Source organism: Silene latifolia, chromosome 8 (assembly GCF_048544455.1).
Source record: "Silene latifolia isolate original U9 population chromosome 8, ASM4854445v1, whole genome shotgun sequence".
Lineage (NCBI taxonomy): Eukaryota > Viridiplantae > Streptophyta > Magnoliopsida > Caryophyllales > Caryophyllaceae > Silene > Silene latifolia.
The window spans coordinates 113,505,094-113,525,168 of record NC_133533.1 but is presented as its reverse complement, the minus strand read 5'-3'; the positions used below and the strand labels follow the sequence as shown (position 1 = coordinate 113,525,168).

Genomic DNA, 20,075 nt, shown 5'->3' with positions numbered 1-20,075 from the left:
GGCCCGCCGTGTCTGGTTCGTGCCGGACCCTCCGTGCTTGGGCCGTGCCGTGCCTAGGCACGAGAATTTCCAAAAAATGCAGTCGCGGCCCGCCGCAAACCCGTTCGTGCCGTGCCCGTGCCATCAGTATTATTCATCCGTACCGTGTCGTGCCCGTGCCGGACTCGTGCCGTGCCCGTGCCGCCCACCTTAGCCCGGCCCGGATTGCCATCTCTAAGCCCAACCATGTGGGACATTCTCAACCATCCATCTAATCAATAAACACCCTATATAACCGTCTAATAATCATTGTTACTAGTTAAAATCAAATTTGTTTAAAACGATAATATCTATTTAAATGGTAGAACAAATTAGTATATCATATAATAAAAGAATATCATATTAGTATATAGGTAATAAATAAACGTATAGGACCGTTTTAAGGAAAATTATCGAATATGACCGTCTTAAGAAACTAACCCATTTAACACGTGCGATCTAACAGTGTACTTTTGACCCGTCTCTGTTTTTTTCACCAACGGATAACCTATGACTGTGTTCCATGTGTCTAATCCGTGACAATAAATAAACCGGGTTTTTTTTGTTATTTGGAAAAGAAAAAGGTGTAGAAAAATGGTGGTGAAATATTTGCAGGGGAGACGACCAATGGCGTCTATAAATGCCTCCCCTCTTCCTTTATTTTGTCATTATAAATTCAACTTGGACAACAGATTTTCATATTCTTATTCATATTCATATTCATATTATAATAATTCTAAGATTAAATCAAAATTATCCTATTCTTCTTCTTGTTATTCCAATTTATCTCATAATAATAATAATAATAATTTTGTTTCTCGAAATTCTTTATTCAATTCATTTGGGTCTTCCATCAAACCCTCTAATCATCGTCTTGCTTCATCACTTCAATCTTTCAAGGTATTATACTACATTCTTATTCATTTTTGATTTAGTTATTATTTTGTAATGTAAATTGGTGTGTTGATCTTCAATCAAAGTTTGTATCTTTTTACTATTTTGTTCTGGGTTTGTTTTGAATGCTTATATATATATGCATAAGTAGTGTTTGTATAGCTGCTAATGAGACGATAGTCTAGTGGTTAAGATTGAGGTATTGTCGAAATTGAGTCCTCCTCATAGCACCAGCTTTTTATGAGTATCATGTGATAGATGAACCATCTCGACCAAAACCTTAAGGTGATGGTTGAGGCCCAACTATTATAAATATTCCTATTATCATGTACTTCATCTTTTTAAGTTTATAAGCTGGCTTTTGATTCATCTATAGTAGCAAATTGATAAGCTAAAAAGAAATGGAGAGGATACATTTCTGTAATTCACTACTGCAATATGAATGTCTTTGTTGAAACTTCCTGTAGGTACTAGGTAGAGGTAGCACCGTAGCAATCTCAAATATGACAAATAAACATGAGCTTAAGATTCTAATCAAACCTGTATTGGGTTGATCAATCAAATTGATACACAAACTTCTAATTGTAATCATCATTTCGGGAAATATTACATTCCGAGTATACAATAGAAACTGAATCTTTTTAGGTTCCCAATACCTAAGATGACTTGTATGCTTAACTTGTACGAATCATCAAACTGTTGTATAGACACAAATCCAACATGGGTGCGTTTCAAAGTCTTGGGCTTGCCTGTTTAGGAGTCGTTCTCACGTCTTCTTCATACTATCAACAGTTGAAAATCCTACAAAGGTTTGCTCGTAGTAATATGAGTTCTTGTAATTTAGCAATTGCTACTACTAGCCAAATAAATAGATATGGAAATGTTTAGGTGTTGGATCTTTATGTCAAATTTTTATTTCTGTTCTTGATTGATGCAGTTAGGATTTGGTTGATATCTTATGTACTATGTTTGTTATGACCTTTGTTAGGCTCCAGAGAAAGAAGAAGAAATGACAATAACACCCGCAGTTCGGATTGCGGACCGTAAAGTAATTGTAAAAAACAGGACAATCCTAACAGGGGTGCCAGATAATGTGATAGCGACATCTGGCTCATCATCCGGTCCGGTGGAGGGAATATTTATAGGGGCGGAGTTTGATAATGAGAGCAACAGGCATGTGGTGTCCTTGGGTACTCTTAAGGATGTCCGTTTCATGGCTTGTTTCCGATTCAAGTTATGGTGGATGGCTCAAAAAATGGGTGACAAAGGGAGTGACATCCCCTTTGAAACTCAATTCTTGTTAGTAGAGACCAAGGATGGGTCCCACATTGGATCAGATGATGGGGATGAGTCGAATCAGGTTATCTATGCAGTGTTCCTCCCTTTGATTGAGGGACCATTCAGGGCTTGCCTACAAGGGAACTCAAATGATGAGCTACAACTTTGTTTGGAGAGCGGCGATGATGATATCAAAGGGTCGTCATTTAATCATTCTTTGTTTATTAGTTCAGGGACGGATCCTTATGCTACCATATTTGAGGCAATAAGGGCCGTTAAGTTGCATGTTAATACATTTAGGCAGCGTCATGAGAAGAAGTTGCCAGGGATTGTTGATTATTTTGGTTGGTGTACATGGGATGCATTTTACCAAGAAGTTACCCAAGAAGGCGTTGAGGCCGGACTTGCCAGCCTCTCGGCCGGTGGGACCCCTCCAAGGTTTGTTATCATTGACGATGGGTGGCAGTCCGTTGGGGTGGACTCACAGAAGGATCAGGAGATAGGGAGTGATAATGATAAGCCCTTGCCAAGATTGACAGCTATCAAAGAAAATGAAAAGTTTCAGAAAAAGGATGACAGTAGTGTTGGTATTAGAAATATAGTTAACATAGCAAAGGAAAAATACGGGTTGAAGTACGTGTATGTGTGGCATGCAATTACTGGATACTGGGGTGGAGTGCGTCCTGGAGTAAAAGAGATGGAGGAGTACGAGTCATTCATGAGATACCCTAATGTTTCTAAGGGAGTAGTGGAGAATGAACCTATGTGGAAGAGTGACCCTATGAAGGTTCAAGGGTTAGGCTTAATGAATCCGAAAAGTGTGTACAAGTTTTATAATGACTTGCACAAGTACTTGGCTTCTAATGGTATTGATGGGGTCAAAGTGGATGTGCAATGCATTTTGGAGACCTTAGGTGCAGGGCTTGGTGGCAGGGTGGAGGTCACTAAGCAATACCATCAGGCTCTTGACGCTTCTGTTTCTAGGAATTTCCCGGATAATGGTTGCATTGCCTGCATGAGCCACAATACTGATGCATTGTATTGGTAAGCGCCTTCTCTTTTTGCAGTTTTAATTGATTTTGGCATCATTTTTTTTTTTTTTTGGCTATGTAGGATTATTACTACCTGTTAACTCAATTACTAATTCATGACAACTATAAGATTACCCTAGTGCCTCTAAGCTTCCAAAAGTTGCAGAGTAAAGGGTCTGATGTACGCACTCTTACATCAGATATGTTCTGATGACTGACAATGAAAATTGCATAAGAATGCTTCAAATAACTGCTACTTCTGATACAAAGAAGCGCAACTAATTTTGTGAGTTGTTATGCTTCGAACCATCACAACAAGGAGCTAAAGAATAATGAATCATTGCTTTGACTGTGAATGAAAATCAATTGTGAATTACTAACACAAAATTCTGAATAAGATATGATCCGGAAATCGGGATCTTTTGCATGTTAGACGGCAAAATGTATGATACTCTTTGTAGGCCTTTGAAGCCAGTAGTGTAGTGGTTATCTTCACCGAGTTTAGCATTAGTTTGCAAAACAAAGGGCTTACTTTTACTTTATGATTGAAGACTTTGTGTTGATTCAAAATTTATGCATGGTCTGACTGTTCTAAATGCGAACAGCTCGAAACAGACTGCCATTGTGAGAGCGTCAGATGATTTTTACCCTCGTGATCCAGCGTCACACACCATCCACATTGCGGCTGTGGCATACAACAGTGTTTTCTTGGGAGAGTTTATGCAGCCTGACTGGGATATGTTTCATTCAGACCACCCTGCTGGTGAATACCATGGTTCAGCCAGGGCCATTAGTGGAGGACCCATTTATGTCAGGTTAGTTAATTCTGCAAATCTTGTCGGTTATGCTATTCCTTACGAGTATCTAATACGCTGCTGTATAATTTTATATCTATGATTAAACCTGTCTTATTATCTTACAGTGATGCACCTGGCAAGCACAACTTCGATTTGCTTAAGAAGCTTGTTTTGCCTGATGGATCTGTGCTCAGACCTCGTTTGCCCGGTAGACCAACCCGTGATTGCTTGTTCAATGATCCGGCACGTGATGGAGTTAGGTATGACATTTAATGTTCTGTATTTTCTAACTTGGAATTGTTTCCATAGTCTAGGGTATATGTTCTTTACCTTTAGGGCAAATCTTTTCAGATTAGTTACTTAAAGAGTTCATTTTCTTGGTGTAATGTTGCAAATGAAAAATGCAGCTTGTTGAAGATATGGAACATGAATAAGTACACAGGAGTAGTAGGAGTGTACAATTGCCAAGGGGCAGCATGGAGCAGCACTGAGCGGAAAAACACCTTCCACCACACTAAAACAGAGGCCTTAACAGGGGTGGTTCGAGGCCGGGACGTTCATCTTGTTTCAGAGGCGGCAGTGGATCCGACCAATTGGAACGGAGATTGTGCCATATACCGCCACAAGACAGGTGATGTCATCACCCTTCCACACAATGCAGCTCTTCCAGTGTCCCTCAAGGTCTTGGAATTTGACATTTTCACCATAACACCCATCAAGGCCTTGGCCCCAGGCTTTAGCTTTGCGCCATTTGGGCTCATTAACATGTTTAACGCGGGTGGTGCTATTGATGGGCTGACATACCAAGTAAGAAGTGGGGGTCAAGTGGAAAATGGATCAGTCCATGGTGATGAAATGGTAGGCAAAGTCGAAATGGATGTCAAGGGTTGTGGTTTGTTTGGAGCCTTTTCTTCTGAGAAGCCTAGGAAATGCCGGGTTGGGTCTGAGGAAGTCGAGTTCTCATATGATTCTAGCTCGGGTTTGATGACATTGAAGCTGGATGATATGCCAGATGATAATAATAGCAAGTGTCACATTGTAGAGGTTGAGCTCTAAGTTGGTCGTTTTTAGTATCGAGTTAGAATTGATGCTATATTCCTTATGTTAGTCTTCCAAACACGGTGATTTCAGAGACGGAGTTGGTGAGTCGGGTCTTGTGTCAGAGTCGGAGTCAGAGATAGTTGGTTATCTATTTCCGAGTGTCGTGATGATGGATGTAAACTTTGGATTGGTGTAATGTAACCTGTTTCTGTGATGTATAAGAAAGTGGATTAATTTGCACTGCGTCTACATATTAAATTTGGTTATAAAATGATGTTATTTCCTTAATTAAAAAGAAGACAGAGTGTGTTTGGGAAATGGTGGTAAATGTCAAGGGGTAAAACAGGAAGAAGTGAATGATAATATGATACTCCGTATATACGGACAATAAAAGTTGTAGACGTACTTCTTCCATTACCATAAAATAATTTCCGAAATGAAATGTAAGTTATAATACACGTGCAATTCTGAAATCTCCCTTCTGTCATTTAACTTTTGTCACTGTTCTTTGGAATGTTCTTCCCCTCTTAATACGAAGTACCATTTCCTTCCTAATTAATGTATGTCTCTCCTATTATTATTATTATTATTATTATTATTATTATTTTATTGCACGTCTCTATCTTATTCTTAACACAACACCATTTTCATCTACATGGTTTTATTTATTTTTATGCTCAATTATTATGTCAAGTAGTTAATGTTCCGTGCTTTGGTTAGTTGGCTACACCTACAACTTACAACTATTAAACCTTTGTCAAAAATATTGGTGAAATGATATTGTCATACTCAAATATGGTTAGGTGATCTATTCTTCTAATTCTACGTAAGACGAGAATTAATTGTTGGCTACATTTTCATAAAGCTTTGTTTATAAATGAATGTTCGGTTAATATATCGGAAAACTAGTCCATATGTTTAAAGTTAATTCGATCTAAACTAGCAGTGTAAGAGAATATATAAGGCTATATATATTACCCCTATTTTTATAAGGTAGTAAATCTCTTTATAGTACACTACCTCGTACTAGTCTACTAAAGCGAGGGTATACTCTAATATTGCATCAACTCTTGTACAGAGCTAATTAACCTTCTTCCATAGTTCCACCATCAATAAACATAAAAATGAAATAAAACATATGAATAAATGAATAATGATATTCGTAATAGTAATATATTATTAGGGGTGCAATGTGCATGATTGGGTATGAAAAAGAAAGATGCGCCAGTTGTAAATGGTTCCAACTTTGGGAGGCAAAACATGGCCGAAAATGTTGTTAACTCATAAACAGACGTATGTAGTACTCCGTAGTGCTCTCTTTAATTAATTAATTACACTCTTTTTTTTCTTAATTTAAAGACTAATCACATCACATCCGCCTATTTATAAATAAAAAAGTCTGGCCCATTTAATTTTACAAATGTGATTGCCAGCTATTTTACGCCTATCAAACCACTTCATAATTTAGAATTTCACCAATTCGGAACTATCGCATACATATATGATACAATATACTCTGTATTTGATTCAATATTGATGAAGCATGCACCTATTATTTGGAATTACACGCTTAATTATACCGAGTAGTACGTACAAATGACAAAAAATTTAGGTTTAGTTTTTTTTTTTTAACTTAACTTTTTTAAAAAAAATTCTGAACCAAATTGATTATGATCTTAATTTTCCTAAACTTACAAGAGCTAAACTTCTTATAACTTCACTTATAAAATCTAAAATAAATTTATAGGATTTGAACTTAAAAATGGATATGTATTGAACTAGAGTTTTTTGAGCCGAACTTATAAAATCTGAACTTTTCTGAATTGAATTTATAGCATTTGCCTAGAACTTATAGAATATCTTCTTCACTGTGCTATTGTCATTGTTCCATCGTTCTGCTAGTAAATCTAGAAAAATTCATCTTGAATAGGTCTGTCAGACATCGGTCTCCATCGTCTGCAACCACGAGTCACAACCAACGACATTAGGCAAATAATTAAGTTAAAATTTACCATTATTTAGGGAAAATTATTATAAAATTTAGGTTTTCATAAATTCTCGTTGTTAAGGGGTAGACAAAAAACTCTGGTTCCATCAATTAGAAAAAAGAGTAAAACTTTGAGAGCTTGACCTAATATGGATAATATTTTACTTTTATAGATCGTGAACACCGAAACACTAACAAAGGTCCAACAAGCGTCAAGCGATATCAACCCTTCCACACAACCCCGTTATTTTAACATAAAACTTAACTCTTATCGTCTAAGGTTTAATTAAAAACAACCCTTGAACAGAGACCATATAGTGGTATAAACAATGTTTAAAAAATCCATAGTCGAAGTTTTGGCATGTAGTAGTTATTAATGGTAGTACATAGTACTCCGTAAATAGGAGGAGCAAACAAAATAGAAAAAAAGAGAAGAAAGAAAGAAAGAAATCGGGTCCGTGCGTATGTATCGACAAGGAAACCTCCGTCCCGCAAAAAACGGGGTGCATGTCATTGTTCACACCTTCCCTACCCTCTGCCTCTCTTTCACATGCTTCCATGTGATTTCCAAACCCCCTTTTTTTTATGCTTAATCTCATTTTTCCTACAGTAGGTCTTGGTATAGATGGGTGGGGCGAACAGACAGGTAAAGACCTCTAATAAAATGGGTAGGGGGGACAAGGTGGAGCACCTCCCATGTGCTTCCCACTTTATGACAAATGGGTATTTTGTGAGGGGGAAATGGTATCCGTCTATACGTATAGACGGATAGTGTCCGTCTATAATGAGAATTTGTGTTTTTCCTACTCCTTCTCCAATTTAGGTTTCTTAACTCCAAATATTACTCCCTCCGTCCCAGTCATTTCAATAGGTGTTATACTCAGTTCAATTTTTTCATAGCAACAAAAAAGCATGTCATGTAGGAAAATGAAACATGAAAAGTATGGTTTGCACAAACTTAAAATATTGGGTACCATGTGAAATGTGACAAAATCTAGGGGTGCCACGTGAATTTTCCGTTTTAAGAATGTTTTTAATAGGCAATTTGATCTTGTACACTCAATTTGGTTCACTTATCATACAGTAATTGACTATCTCTTCTAATCAAATAACCGAAACGGACGAATGGAGTATTATTTCAATTACGTAGTTTGTGACTTTGTGTTATTGTGTAGCCCGTAGGGTAATAGGCCGTAATGCATGGTTACTAGCTAGTGCCTTAGTGAGGACGAATCTTGCTTGCTCTGTCTAAGGTGGGCCTTTTTCTTTTCTGATGTGTCGCATGATATTTGCCAAAATTATACGGAGTACCTTCCTTACGTTGCCAGTTCACCGTTCGATCTAAACGGCTATCCATTGGACTGTGAGGTCGTAAAATACAAATACAAATAAAAGTGTAGGATGAACTATGTATTGGCTCGAATCGAGTGACCCGACCTGAATAACCTGACACGTTCTCGACCAGACCAGTCACTCGAACTGAGGATTCGAGTATGACCTTTAATCCGAATCGATCATGATGTTTATTGTTTCAAACTGTACATTACACCCAAAGAACTTGACAATAATTAAATTAATTATAGATTCGAAAATGATTGAATCTGAAATGACCTGGCTCGGCCTAATTACCTTACCTGAATGGTCTGAATCCTTACAACCTCAAAAATGATCTGCACCATAGTGACTCGTTCAAAATCCGACCCGCTTAACTCGCTTGTCACGTCTAGAAATAAGGGAAACACATACAAGGGGGCAAACACACAAAAAAAGAGAGATGAAAGTGGAGAGAAGTTAATTAATGAGTTAAGATCCTCCATCCCACTTTTATATTTTATCTTGTGTACCATTGTCTTTATGTTATGATGCACCATCCTTTACATAATAAAAAGAGACATGCTAAATCGTGCACACAAATTTATTTAATCCAACACATTTTTCCGTCTTTAATTACCCCACTCACTTTTCACATCCAAATAGAGAGGAGAATAATAATAATAATAATAATAATAATAATAATAATAATAAAAGTAAAAGTAAAGAACCCCCTCCGCCCCCACCAAAAAAAAATTTTAAAATTTTTAAAAACATACTCAGATGTGCTACTCCACTAGCCGCCCCCACTCTCCCTTGCCTCCTCCCGGCACCAACCACCCCTCCCCCCCAACGCCGACTATCGTACCACCTACACCAGCCAAACTTGCATTCCCCTTCGCAACCACCACTAGTAGTCCACTCAAGCCACCGCAATGTTCTCTGAATTAGCCACCGCAAGCACCACTAGCGCCTTTTCACTGCGCCCTCCTCGTAATGTCGACCCTTTTTCGACGACCTTACCCCCACCTATTCGACGACCACCAAATATCACTCCTTCAACTATCCAAAATCCAAAACCTAATTGCGATTTTTTTTTTTAAAAAAAAAAAACATTCATTCAATCAATTAAAACATGTGTGTTAATAAATTTGTTGATAAAACGACAAAATTACTTGTAATTTGTGTGAACTAAGTTTCATAATTGTTGAATTTGTTAGGTTTTGAGAGGGGAGAGAAGCTAAAAAACTTTTTATTTTTATTTTTTTAGATGAAGAGTAGGATTGTTATAATGAGGTAAATTATGCGGGATTTAACAATATTGTGTGCGAGATTTAGCAAATATGAATACACTAAAATTTGGGAGAGACGGTTTTTCAATAAGTTATTAAGAAACCAGTTTTCCGTATCCTTTTATTTATATTTCGTGACCCTTTTGTTGTTAATCGTGACATAATAATTTCGTACCTACTTTCATAATAAATGTACTCATTTTATCTATAATACTGGTTTGTACCTATTTTATTACCTTTAGTACCACTTTTTATTAAAATTGTAAAATAATTTCTTAAAAAACTTATTAAAATACCGTCTTTCAGAAGACCTACTCGAATACACAAAAATTGAAGTCATTTCTACAAAATCAATAACGTATAACTAGGAGGGATAATGAATTAATGATGCACAAAATAAAACACAAAATTGCACAAAATAAAACACAAACAAAATGGGACTGAGAATTCGGGCTATTTGAGTTTGGTAAAAAAAAAAGGGACCCATTGATATACAAATTATTCTTCTCGGGATTGGTGGTAAAAGGACCTTATTTCTGCTATTTATACCCACTTCTCCACTCTCCCAAAACCTACGCTCTCTCTTTGCCTTCTTTAACCCTTGTTTCTTACTTTCTTTATTTTCCCCTTCTTCCTCTATTATACTCTACATCTAGGGTTTTGATATATTAATTAATGAAGAAATAAATGGTGTTATTTGTATTTTTCCACAGCTTTCTTGAACTGCATCGTCTTTATTTTTATCACCAGATCCATCCATGGATGATTTGATAAATTAAAGAAAGGGCAGATTTAAATGATATCTTGTGGTTCAATAAAGCTGTGGGAAGAAACAGATAAGATCAAACTACCTACTTACCCTCTTCATCAAATTTGTGGTAATCATATATCCAAGATCTATCCTTTTTTTATTATCATCATCTGGGTCTCTCTTTTATCTTGTCAATTATTTTTGCGTTTGTTTTATTTGATTAATTAACAAGTTTATAACCATCATACTCTAAATTCTGTTTATTTTTATTTTTATGTTGTACATTTTTTAGGGTAGTGAAAATATTTAGGGTAATTTTCATGCGTCCCACTTTATATTTTGTTGTTTTCACATTAAAAGTTGTGGTTTTTTTCATAATTTGTAAATGAGTAATATGGCTTTACATAAAAAGGTAGTGTTTTATCAAATTCCTGCAATGATCTATGATGTGCATGACAAATGTTGTTTAATGGCATCAGCGTAACTGCATAAGAATGACTGATGTCATATATATACATAAGAGTTCATGATGAATTATTCATTTTTATACTCCAGTTATAGCATATTCAGGGTTATTATCAGTTATTATTGATATAATCAGTATCATCCATGACCATGTAGTAATATTTTCTTAAATTTGTAGAATAAAGACGGCCTCACATCATAAGACGGTCCATTGCAATTAAGATATGATTGGATGAAAATAAATGAGGGGATATAATTTGTGAAAGAAGTGTTGATTCATTGCTGTTATATATATATGTATGTATGATTTCTCGGATTTTGTCTTTGATAGTATTATTAACTGGTAAGTGATTGATGGGTTGTATCATTCTGGTCCCTTTAGGCAGCCTCCTTTAGTGCTGGTTTTCTTGTTTTTCTCTTTGTCTTCTTCTTCTCCCTTGTTTCTTTATCATATTCTTCTTTTTCTCATTATTTTTATATGTAAAATATAAATACAATGATGCTGCTTACTTGGTGCTCTTTTTAAATTCTTTCCGCATCTAATCAGCCATTCAATTCTTGCCCTTCTACTTTTAATGAATTCTATAAATTATACTGAGAAATTGTTTATTTGGTATTTCATTAAAAAAAATAAAATGAAATTTCCTTTTTTCTACTGATATTCAAGGACCAATCTTTCCATAGTCGTCAGTGATATTCTGTTTTGTATTAGCGAGAGGGAGGGTGGTAATGTTGTATGGTGTATACTTGATTTGGTTGTGTGTTATTAATCCACACATAATTTAGTTGATTCTACTTAATAATGGAGAGGGTCCTTAGCTAGTTACAGACATATGTTCCATATTAATACCAACAAGGAGTGGAATAATTAAGTGGCATAGACTGTAAATATATGTTACGGAGGACATTAACTCCTCCTTAGTTATACCAGGTATAACTCTGCTGGTCTACAATTAGTAGAACTACATACACTGATACACACACACTGTAAATCTATTTTATTAGACAAAAAAAGAAATACTGAAACTACACGTACTACTACAGATAGCTGCTTTACTAATGAATGAATGTTGATGACGGACACGAGAGGTTGTAGGGGCAAATGCAAGGTGAATTGGATGATATATAATCGGATGTTTATGTTGGGAAGTTGGAAGGCCGCACGCACAAGAAAGTGCAAATTTTAAGGAGTTGCCTTTAAAACCATTCACATGGAAACTATGTACTTATGTGCATGTTAGGTGACTCCTTTTATTATACGGACTACATTTCTCAAGTTTCTTATATAAAACAAAATTAACAAGCACTTCCCAACCTTATTAACACCTACGCTCTATATCCTCTATATCTATAACCTATATGCCTCCCTATATCCACTTATTTCAACCAGTACCACTTTTCTTTGTTTTTTTCTCTTTTATACTTTTACTACTACTTTAAAATAAAATAAAAATGAGCACCAATCAAGTGTTTTTCATAATCTAATAATTATTGCATGCATTATCTTACTTTGGACTTCTTTATGTAAACTCGGGTCATATCACCTTCAACAAAGCTTAGTGCTTAGCTCCACTAATGATTGAATCTCCGAGATTGATTGCAAATTACATGCATGAAGATGTAAATTCAAAGCATCTTTTGATTTGGGAAAGGAATTGTAATTTAAGAAAAATGGTAATTCACTTAATACATTTTATATGAATTGGAAAATGTCGTTTTGCTTAAATGTAGGAAGTAAATTTTAATGAATTCCCACTTACGATATTTAGGGGAGATTAGGTAAGCAACTTTTTCATGATGGAGAAATTGGAGTTCCTATTAAATTCTAATTCATGGGATTTTGAACAAACAGATTTCACTGATTTTGCAAATCACATGAATTACAATTCAATTGTTTAAGTAAGAGAGGTAACCAAATAATTCCTAAGAATAAACTAGAAACATTGGAAAATTTCCAAACAAAAAAAAATATATAGAAATTAAAAACATCTAAAACCACATTTAAAAAAAAAAGATTCGCAGTTTGTCAACATTATTATTAGAAAAGTCGATTTCTTTTACGTAATGTACTAAGTTGAAATAAATTATACTTGGATGAACTCGTTTTGAGTAAAGGGGTGTTTGAAAAAGAGCAATTTTGCAAGTTTTAGCACATGGAGTGACTTGTGCAAGTATCACTAGTCAATATATATGTTACTTTAGGCAGCATATTAATTGAACAGATCTGACACAAAAATTTCGACCGCTGCTAATTATAAGTTGCTCTTACAACGTACTTCTATCAAAACCGCGATTTACCAAAAATGACCTAAATTAAGTTAATTAAAACACATTTGTCAATTGCACTATTGCAGTGTTAAAAGGTAAGAGGAGATCTCTATTTTGCTCTTGCTTGACGAATTTGAACCGAGTAATTTACAAATTACAACCCAAAAGAATCACTCTCTCAGGAATTCAGGATCGTGAATCGTGATGGCCAAGTGTTGACCTATACGTTTCATTGATTGAAGAAATAAACTCGAGAAACAAGTTGGTTTTCTTCCTTAACACTAGTTGTAAGTTGTAACAAATTAATTGTCGCATATTTATTTGAAACAATACATATGCATGTGGTGTAGGCTCCTCTTTGGCTCATATAAGTTTATATAATATAATAAACGACACATGCAACGGTCCAACCTTCTTTTACCTTTGTCATTTGCTGAAACACAGTTATAGTCTTCTCTACATTTTGTAATAAGTTTCAACGTGAACTATCGAATTCACGTAAGAGTTGTTTGCATGTTGCATCATCCTTGTATCCCACTTGGCTGTGCTACCCGTACTAATGACAACTAACCATCGATAGCTCCATTGCTAATAATCTTATTATTTAGGAGTGGTACCACCGTACCAACTACCAACTTGTGTCCAACCTATATAAGACAAATTCGTCTAGGAAAGGTAAAATTCGACCATAAGTAAGTTAGCGTTCAATTAAAATGATGTTTTACATCATTTTATACATAACGGTTTTATTTTTAGCTAAATTGCATATCTATTTAAATACGGAGTACTCCGTGTGTATAGCTTGACTATCTTTGGAGACAAAGCTATCGTGTATATCTTTTTCCCCAGAAAACTCGCTAGGACCCTGACTAGGTCGATCTGTACTTAGCTTCACTCCGTCTAACATGAAGTATATATGGGTATCCTAGGCTAAACGTTTGTTGTAGAGTCAATTCTATGAAAGCAGTGATATTGGTCAGTTAGCTGGAAATATAAAGGATCCTTCTCTTTTCATCACTTGATCATACAATCATTCATTAAATTCTGATCATAAAAAGCAAATTTATGTCCATATATATAATAATAATTCAAAGTACAAAGTACAAACATGCATGTTCGGTGTTCCTGTAACTTGCTTGATTTGCGTTCAATTATTTAATTATCAGAATTAAAGAAGCGCGATCTGCTAAACTCTGATATTTGTCTGCTGCGTTGGAAGATGTTAAGAGATACACACCATTTTTTGCGAAGAAATCAAGAGCAAAAATTGTTAATTACGGAGCATAAACTTTAACTTTGTTTATGCATTGGGATCAATTAATTTGTACCTAATCATGTTTCACTTTATGAGGGTCAACTTTACATTTTTATCAATCTTGTTCAGAAAAAGATAAACCAGCGGCCTAATCTATGTGATTTACAAAACATAATTACCCACTTACCATTTTCTTTATTTATTTTGGATTGTTTATTATGACTATTACGGTTTAAACTCATGTCTCAAATCGGTGATGTAAATATGGAAGATAAATTTTATAAGTGTCTACCAAATTTAATAATATAAGGTCTTTTGGCAATTATGTAATGATGCTCTTGCTACGAATAGTAATATTTCTGCTCAAATGGAATTGACGGATGACACTTGCCCACGGTGTCGCTATTGTGTGGAGACATGTCTTCATGCGATGCGAGATTGTGGTGGGGTGGGGGAAATTTGGGATGAGTTGAGAGTGGAAAAGATGGAGCAGGGAAAGCGAGAGATTGGGCAGAGGAGATGATGAAGGGGATGGGGATGAGGGAGTGTACGGAGTTTATGTCGAGTTGTTGGGCAATTTGGGAAGATAGAAGCAAGCTGGTCTTTGACGGAGGGAGTGGTGCTGCTGCTTATGTTACGAGAAGAGTGAGGGAGTTGGTGTGGGAAATGTAGGCAAGTGCGGGTCATGGAGGATATGGTGAAGGAAAGGGGATGGGAAGGGAGGAGGAAAGTGGCCGGATCAAATCGAGGTAGAGGGGGTGGAGGTGAATGTGGATGCAGCGGTCTTAGGCGATGTAGATATGGGTTGGGGAAGTGTCGGAAGAGACGAGCATGGAAAGGTGTTGTGGTATGCTGTTACGCAGCAAAGAAGCGAAATGAATGTGGTTATGAGGGAAGCGGTGGGCATATGGCATGGACTGAATGAGGCGGCAAAGAGCGGGCAGCAGGACATAGAAATGGAGAGTGATTGCATGTGCCGTGGTAGTCGAAGACTTGCAGCGAAGGTCGAAGTAAGGGAGGAAGTGATTTATTTGCATCTTATTTACGACGATATCTACCTTATGTGTAATTCGTTTCATAGTGTGTGTTTTAAGTTTACGCGTAGGAAAAACAATAAGGTCGCTCACAAGCTTGCTCATTTCGGCCCATAGCTTGAGGGTCGTCGTAGCTGGTCGGATACGATCCCATTGGATATTGTTTGTATGGCGGATCGTGATTCTATTTTAATCCAATGATTCCCTCTTGGGGTTTCCTTCAAAAAAAAATAATAAAAAAATAATATAAGGTTTTTTGGGAAGGAGTTCATAAATAAATCCGTGAGGGTCTGTCCTTAAATAGACAATGCTCTTGAAGAGGAGAACACATGTATCATTCACGGGTCAGGGTTGGCTGCCCTAACCTTACAGGTTGAGTGGGCATGGCGGGCTAGGTTAGGTCATACCCTAGGTGTTATAGGGTTAAGGGGAGTTAGCGAGGGTCGATTTTGGTTCAATTTAGATACTAGTAAAACACTAAGGGCTCGTTCTCCCAAAACCACAATTCATGGGATTTTAGAATTCCCATGATTTGGGTGGACAACCAAACGAGGCCTAAACTTCACAAGTCCAAAAGAGGCTCTAGAGGGCTATTATTGGAAAAAAAAGTTATGGGCCCACGTTTCTACATTAGAGTCTCTAATATGAAAATTAAAGCTCAAGCCAATGAAATTGTTAATCTGATTTGACAATTGACAAATAATTAGACCCAGGTCCATATAGTAAAGGAAAATTACCGCTTAAGATTTAAAAAAAAAAAAAAAAAAAAATTACGGCTTAAATAAAAAGTAAAGGGTGATTAAACAATTTAATAATGATGCACTAGCTAAACCGAGTTTTGAAGCTAAAGTTACGTACTTTAGGTATGAAACATAATCTTTTCCGAGATTATTGTGTGTTTCATCTTAAACCCGAGCGGCACACTTTTGGTAGTGGTAAAAGCATTTGGAATTGGAAATAAGCATACCATCTGATCTCTCTAATCCAGACTAATTGCGTTCCTTCACCACAACTTTTAGTTCTTTAATGTGGTTGTTTAGCGAGGTATGTATTCGATGGTTGCATACTTACGTTTGGTACGGATTCTTTAGACACGTACGATGCACAACTGCACAAGTTGATTCAAAGTTTCATAAAGCTTTCTTAGGACCAAACATTAACCTCCATGCTCTAACAAGTACATGGAAGGTCGCACATGAGGGTCGTCGTCTGTTTGAATGCATTTCTTAATCTAACAAGTACATACATGAGGGTCGTCGTCTGTTTAAAGTGTACGCTTGCGTTTCAATCCGTTATAGGCGTATTGTTTTTGTTTGCTTTCCGTATTGTTCTAAAACGGATGACCATGTATCAGTTGATGTCCTTGATGAACAATCATATTATTCAGTTAAAACTTGAATGGCATATCTTTGGGCCTAAAGCTGTGGGTATTGGCATTCGGATATTGCATCTTCATTTGAATATGCGTGGTTGAATGAATAGTACTAGATCTGATCTAGCATCATCATACTTTTCATAATTATAATTCGTATGATATGTCCACAAACCTGCCATTTACTATTGTCTGCCCTTTCTTACAACTCCCTCTCGTGGACCACCCCATCTACACCTTCCTCTATTTTTATTAGCATGATTAATCATGGAGTTTATTTGGGGTATTTGTAAAGGCCACTAGGTCAACATTCCTAGTACCATTGCTAAAATATTCGACTAATTTTTTGTAAGATCGTTTTACATACAAGTTGAGTAAAATTGTTTTGTCTGTACAAATATTATAACCTATTTAAGTGAAAAGGTAGTTATCAAAAGATCTGTTTTACAAACTTTTTGTTTAAGATCGGTTTACACAAGAAATTGGATAACGACAAGAAATTTGGATAACGACAAATTTTAAAATATATTTTAAAAATTAGAAACATATGTAAAAGTATAACTAGTATAGTAATTCATTTTGTTTCATTCTATCATTAATCGGTATTGACAAAATGAAGATAGAGTAAACATAAAAATGGGGGGAAATTGAAAGAGAAGGTCACATAGTGTGAATGGGGGACAATGAATGATAGTGAGTAAAACAAAATAAGCAAGGATGAATTGGTAATGCATGTCATTGGCAAATTACCTATCAGAGTTACCTGGAGAAACAGTAGGAGTTGGTGTGGCAGCAGCAGTACGTAGCTAACTAAGTAGATCAGGAATTATTATTCATCACTCTCATGTGTTATTGCTTCATATGCTACAACTCTTTCATCAATTTATGCAACTCTCCCCACTTCTTTAAGGGACCATCTCTGCCTTTCCTTAGGCTTCTCATAGTACCTTATATTACTACTTTATTATTGTCATTTTTCACTAATTAACCGTATTCAATTCTCCGGTTCTGAATCAAGCTAAGGCCCTCTTGCTCTTTATATTCCGCCTTAATTCCTTCTAATTAATACTCCGTATATACCATCGGGTAGAGCTGGCCAACAGCACGGGCCAGCCTGACCCGACAAAGGCCCGCCTCACCCCCAGCCCCCCCTTCCCCTTGGCCTGCCCCGTGTTCAATTTTCCCAGCCCGGCCCGCCTCATGTGGTCTATTTTAGAAAAAGAAGTAATTTTAGGGTAGGCTCGCCAGCCCGGCTGTCCCCGGGTCAAGCATGTCAAAGCCCAGCCTGGCCCGGCCCGGCCAAACCCGCCCATCCCTCCTTGCCTTGCCCGGGTCTGATCAGAAGAGCCCGCCCCACTAGCCAGCCCGAGCATAGGTCTACCATCGGGTGCAAATTAAACCGCGATCATAATTACTAAGCACAATGACATCAAATTATATATAGAGAATTACTCCGTACTTCAGTAGGCCACTATAACATTAGTATGGTACCTTAAAAGTCTCCGTAAGTGTTCCCTCACATTAGTATAACATGTTTTTTTTTTTTTTTAATTTGATGACGAGGGGGTTGAGTCTCCCCCGGACCCATGCATTCCCGCACCACCACATGGACAATGTAAGTCACCCCTTTCGGGGGCTGCAGTGCCCGAGTGATCATCGCCCCAGTTGGTAGTCGAACCTGAAACCTCTCAACTCCTGCATTTCTGCAAGCTTCAAGGTTTAACCCAGCTATCACTGGACTAACATCACTTGGTTAGTATAACATTATTGCATTAGTATAGTGTTATTATACCATACATAACATTAGTATAGTACACAATCTTACATATAATTTTATATACAACATGTAGTTAAGACTTAAGAGCATTACATGTTCCCCCACGTTTGTAAAAGATACGAGTAATAAATTGACATATACGAGTATTAAGTGTCAAGAAATCATCTCAGCCAAAAGCTTAACCTGATGGATATTGGAGTTCGAAGATCGATTTTATACCCTAACAGTAAGTAATTTGGATCTTAAAAAGTAATCGAATCTGCTGTGAATTCATTTTGAACCATCATGTTATGACAATCAAACCTTTATATGAGAATATCTCATATAAAACTCAGTTACTATATGTTGACAATATACGCATGAATCAATTATTATAATGCCCCATGCAGTAATTATAATGGTAAGACATTTATAGCGTACGTGAAAAAACCAGGCTCCTACTCTTGTACGAGTAATATAATTAATGAAATAAATCAATCATATAGCCAATAAGTATATTCAGAGTAATTTAATTAATTAATACATACAGTAGTATAGACACTGCAAATCTTAAGGCCATACATTTATTTGCTGTGGCAATGTTATACCAGTACACTAATACGTACTCCGTATGATTTTGTTGATTCAAGGAAAAGGGCTGAAACGAATCTTTTTTTCTGCAATCTCCTCAAGCATAAAGCTATATTTATAAAAACACCAACTCTTGTTTAATTAATTTGTGACGGTCACAAGATGGTTATGTCTCATACGTCACAATCCCTTTTCCTTTAACTCGTAAGAATTAGTGATTTATAAATGAGATTTCAGCATTTTCTTACAAAAATTAAGATAAAGCAAGTGAGGACATTTTAACAGGTACAGACAGTGAATGTGAGTAGTTGTAAAAGTAGGAGGGCAAAAATGGTGTGCTAGCTGCATTAAGTATTAGTATTTGTGTAAGAGTGATTTAATTACAGAATAATTTGTGGGTAAATCTTCTTGAATTTCCGTGAATACTTTGTGTTGTTATATACCATCATATCACTCTGCTGCAAAAGTAAGAATCTATATACTTCTTTTCAGAATCAGAATGAAAAGACTACAGCATCCCAGTCTTATCACTTGAATTGAATATATATTGCATCTTAAATAACTAAACAAATTTCTCTATTTAGACACCAAAACCCAAAACCCACCTCACAAAACAATTCATAAATATTAAACAATAAAATTAAAAAATATTAAGGACAACAAATTATATATCCATGGACTCACCTGACCATCTATATGATGATAATGCTGATAATAATGAGTCAAGCCCTGGAAATAACCATGTTTTCCCACGGCTTTCTTGAACTTTCCTTGTCGAATTCATTTCCCATTAGATGTTTACATGAATCAATTGGCACAAATGAAAGGAAAGTTCAAGAAAGCTGTGGAAAAGCATGGCAGGGCTCGTTCTCTATTCGCACCTGCTCAATTATTCGCACACCTCAATGCACATAGTACGGTCTTTTAATTTGAG

At 36.3% G+C, this 20,075-nt stretch overlaps 1 protein-coding gene and 1 long non-coding RNA gene across 2 annotated transcripts; both read left to right on the top strand.

Annotated features, from left to right (window-relative positions):
• The first annotated feature begins 218 nt into the window (after window positions 1–218).
• LOC141597445 (putative galactinol--sucrose galactosyltransferase 6) lies at window positions 219–5,299 on the top strand. Its single transcript, XM_074417909.1, has 5 exons — window positions 219–918; window positions 1,901–3,234; window positions 3,827–4,036; window positions 4,144–4,278; window positions 4,426–5,299. The coding sequence occupies exons 1-5, from the start codon at window positions 613–615 to the stop codon at window positions 5,072–5,074; spliced, it is 2,634 nt and encodes an 877-aa protein (XP_074274010.1). The 5' UTR covers window positions 219–612; the 3' UTR covers window positions 5,075–5,299.
• A 4,934-nt stretch (window positions 5,300–10,233) lies between these two features.
• On the top strand, window positions 10,234–13,543 carry LOC141597444 (uncharacterized). The gene is made up of 2 exons (XR_012522783.1): window positions 10,234–10,527; window positions 11,044–13,543. It is a non-coding gene; the product is annotated as an uncharacterized LOC141597444 (long non-coding RNA).
• The last annotated feature ends 6,532 nt before the right edge of the window (window positions 13,544–20,075 follow it).

Coding starts and splice junctions, on each gene's coding strand:
- LOC141597445 (XM_074417909.1), top strand. CDS start 613: ATGGTGGTGAAATATTTGCAGGGGAGACGACCAATGGCGTCTATAAAT. Junction 919..1,900: donor CATCACTTCAATCTTTCAAG/GTATTATACTAC, acceptor GACCTTTGTTAG/GCTCCAGAGAAAGAAGAAGA. Junction 4,037..4,143: donor GGAGGACCCATTTATGTCAG/GTTAGTTAATTC, acceptor ATTATCTTACAG/TGATGCACCTGGCAAGCACA.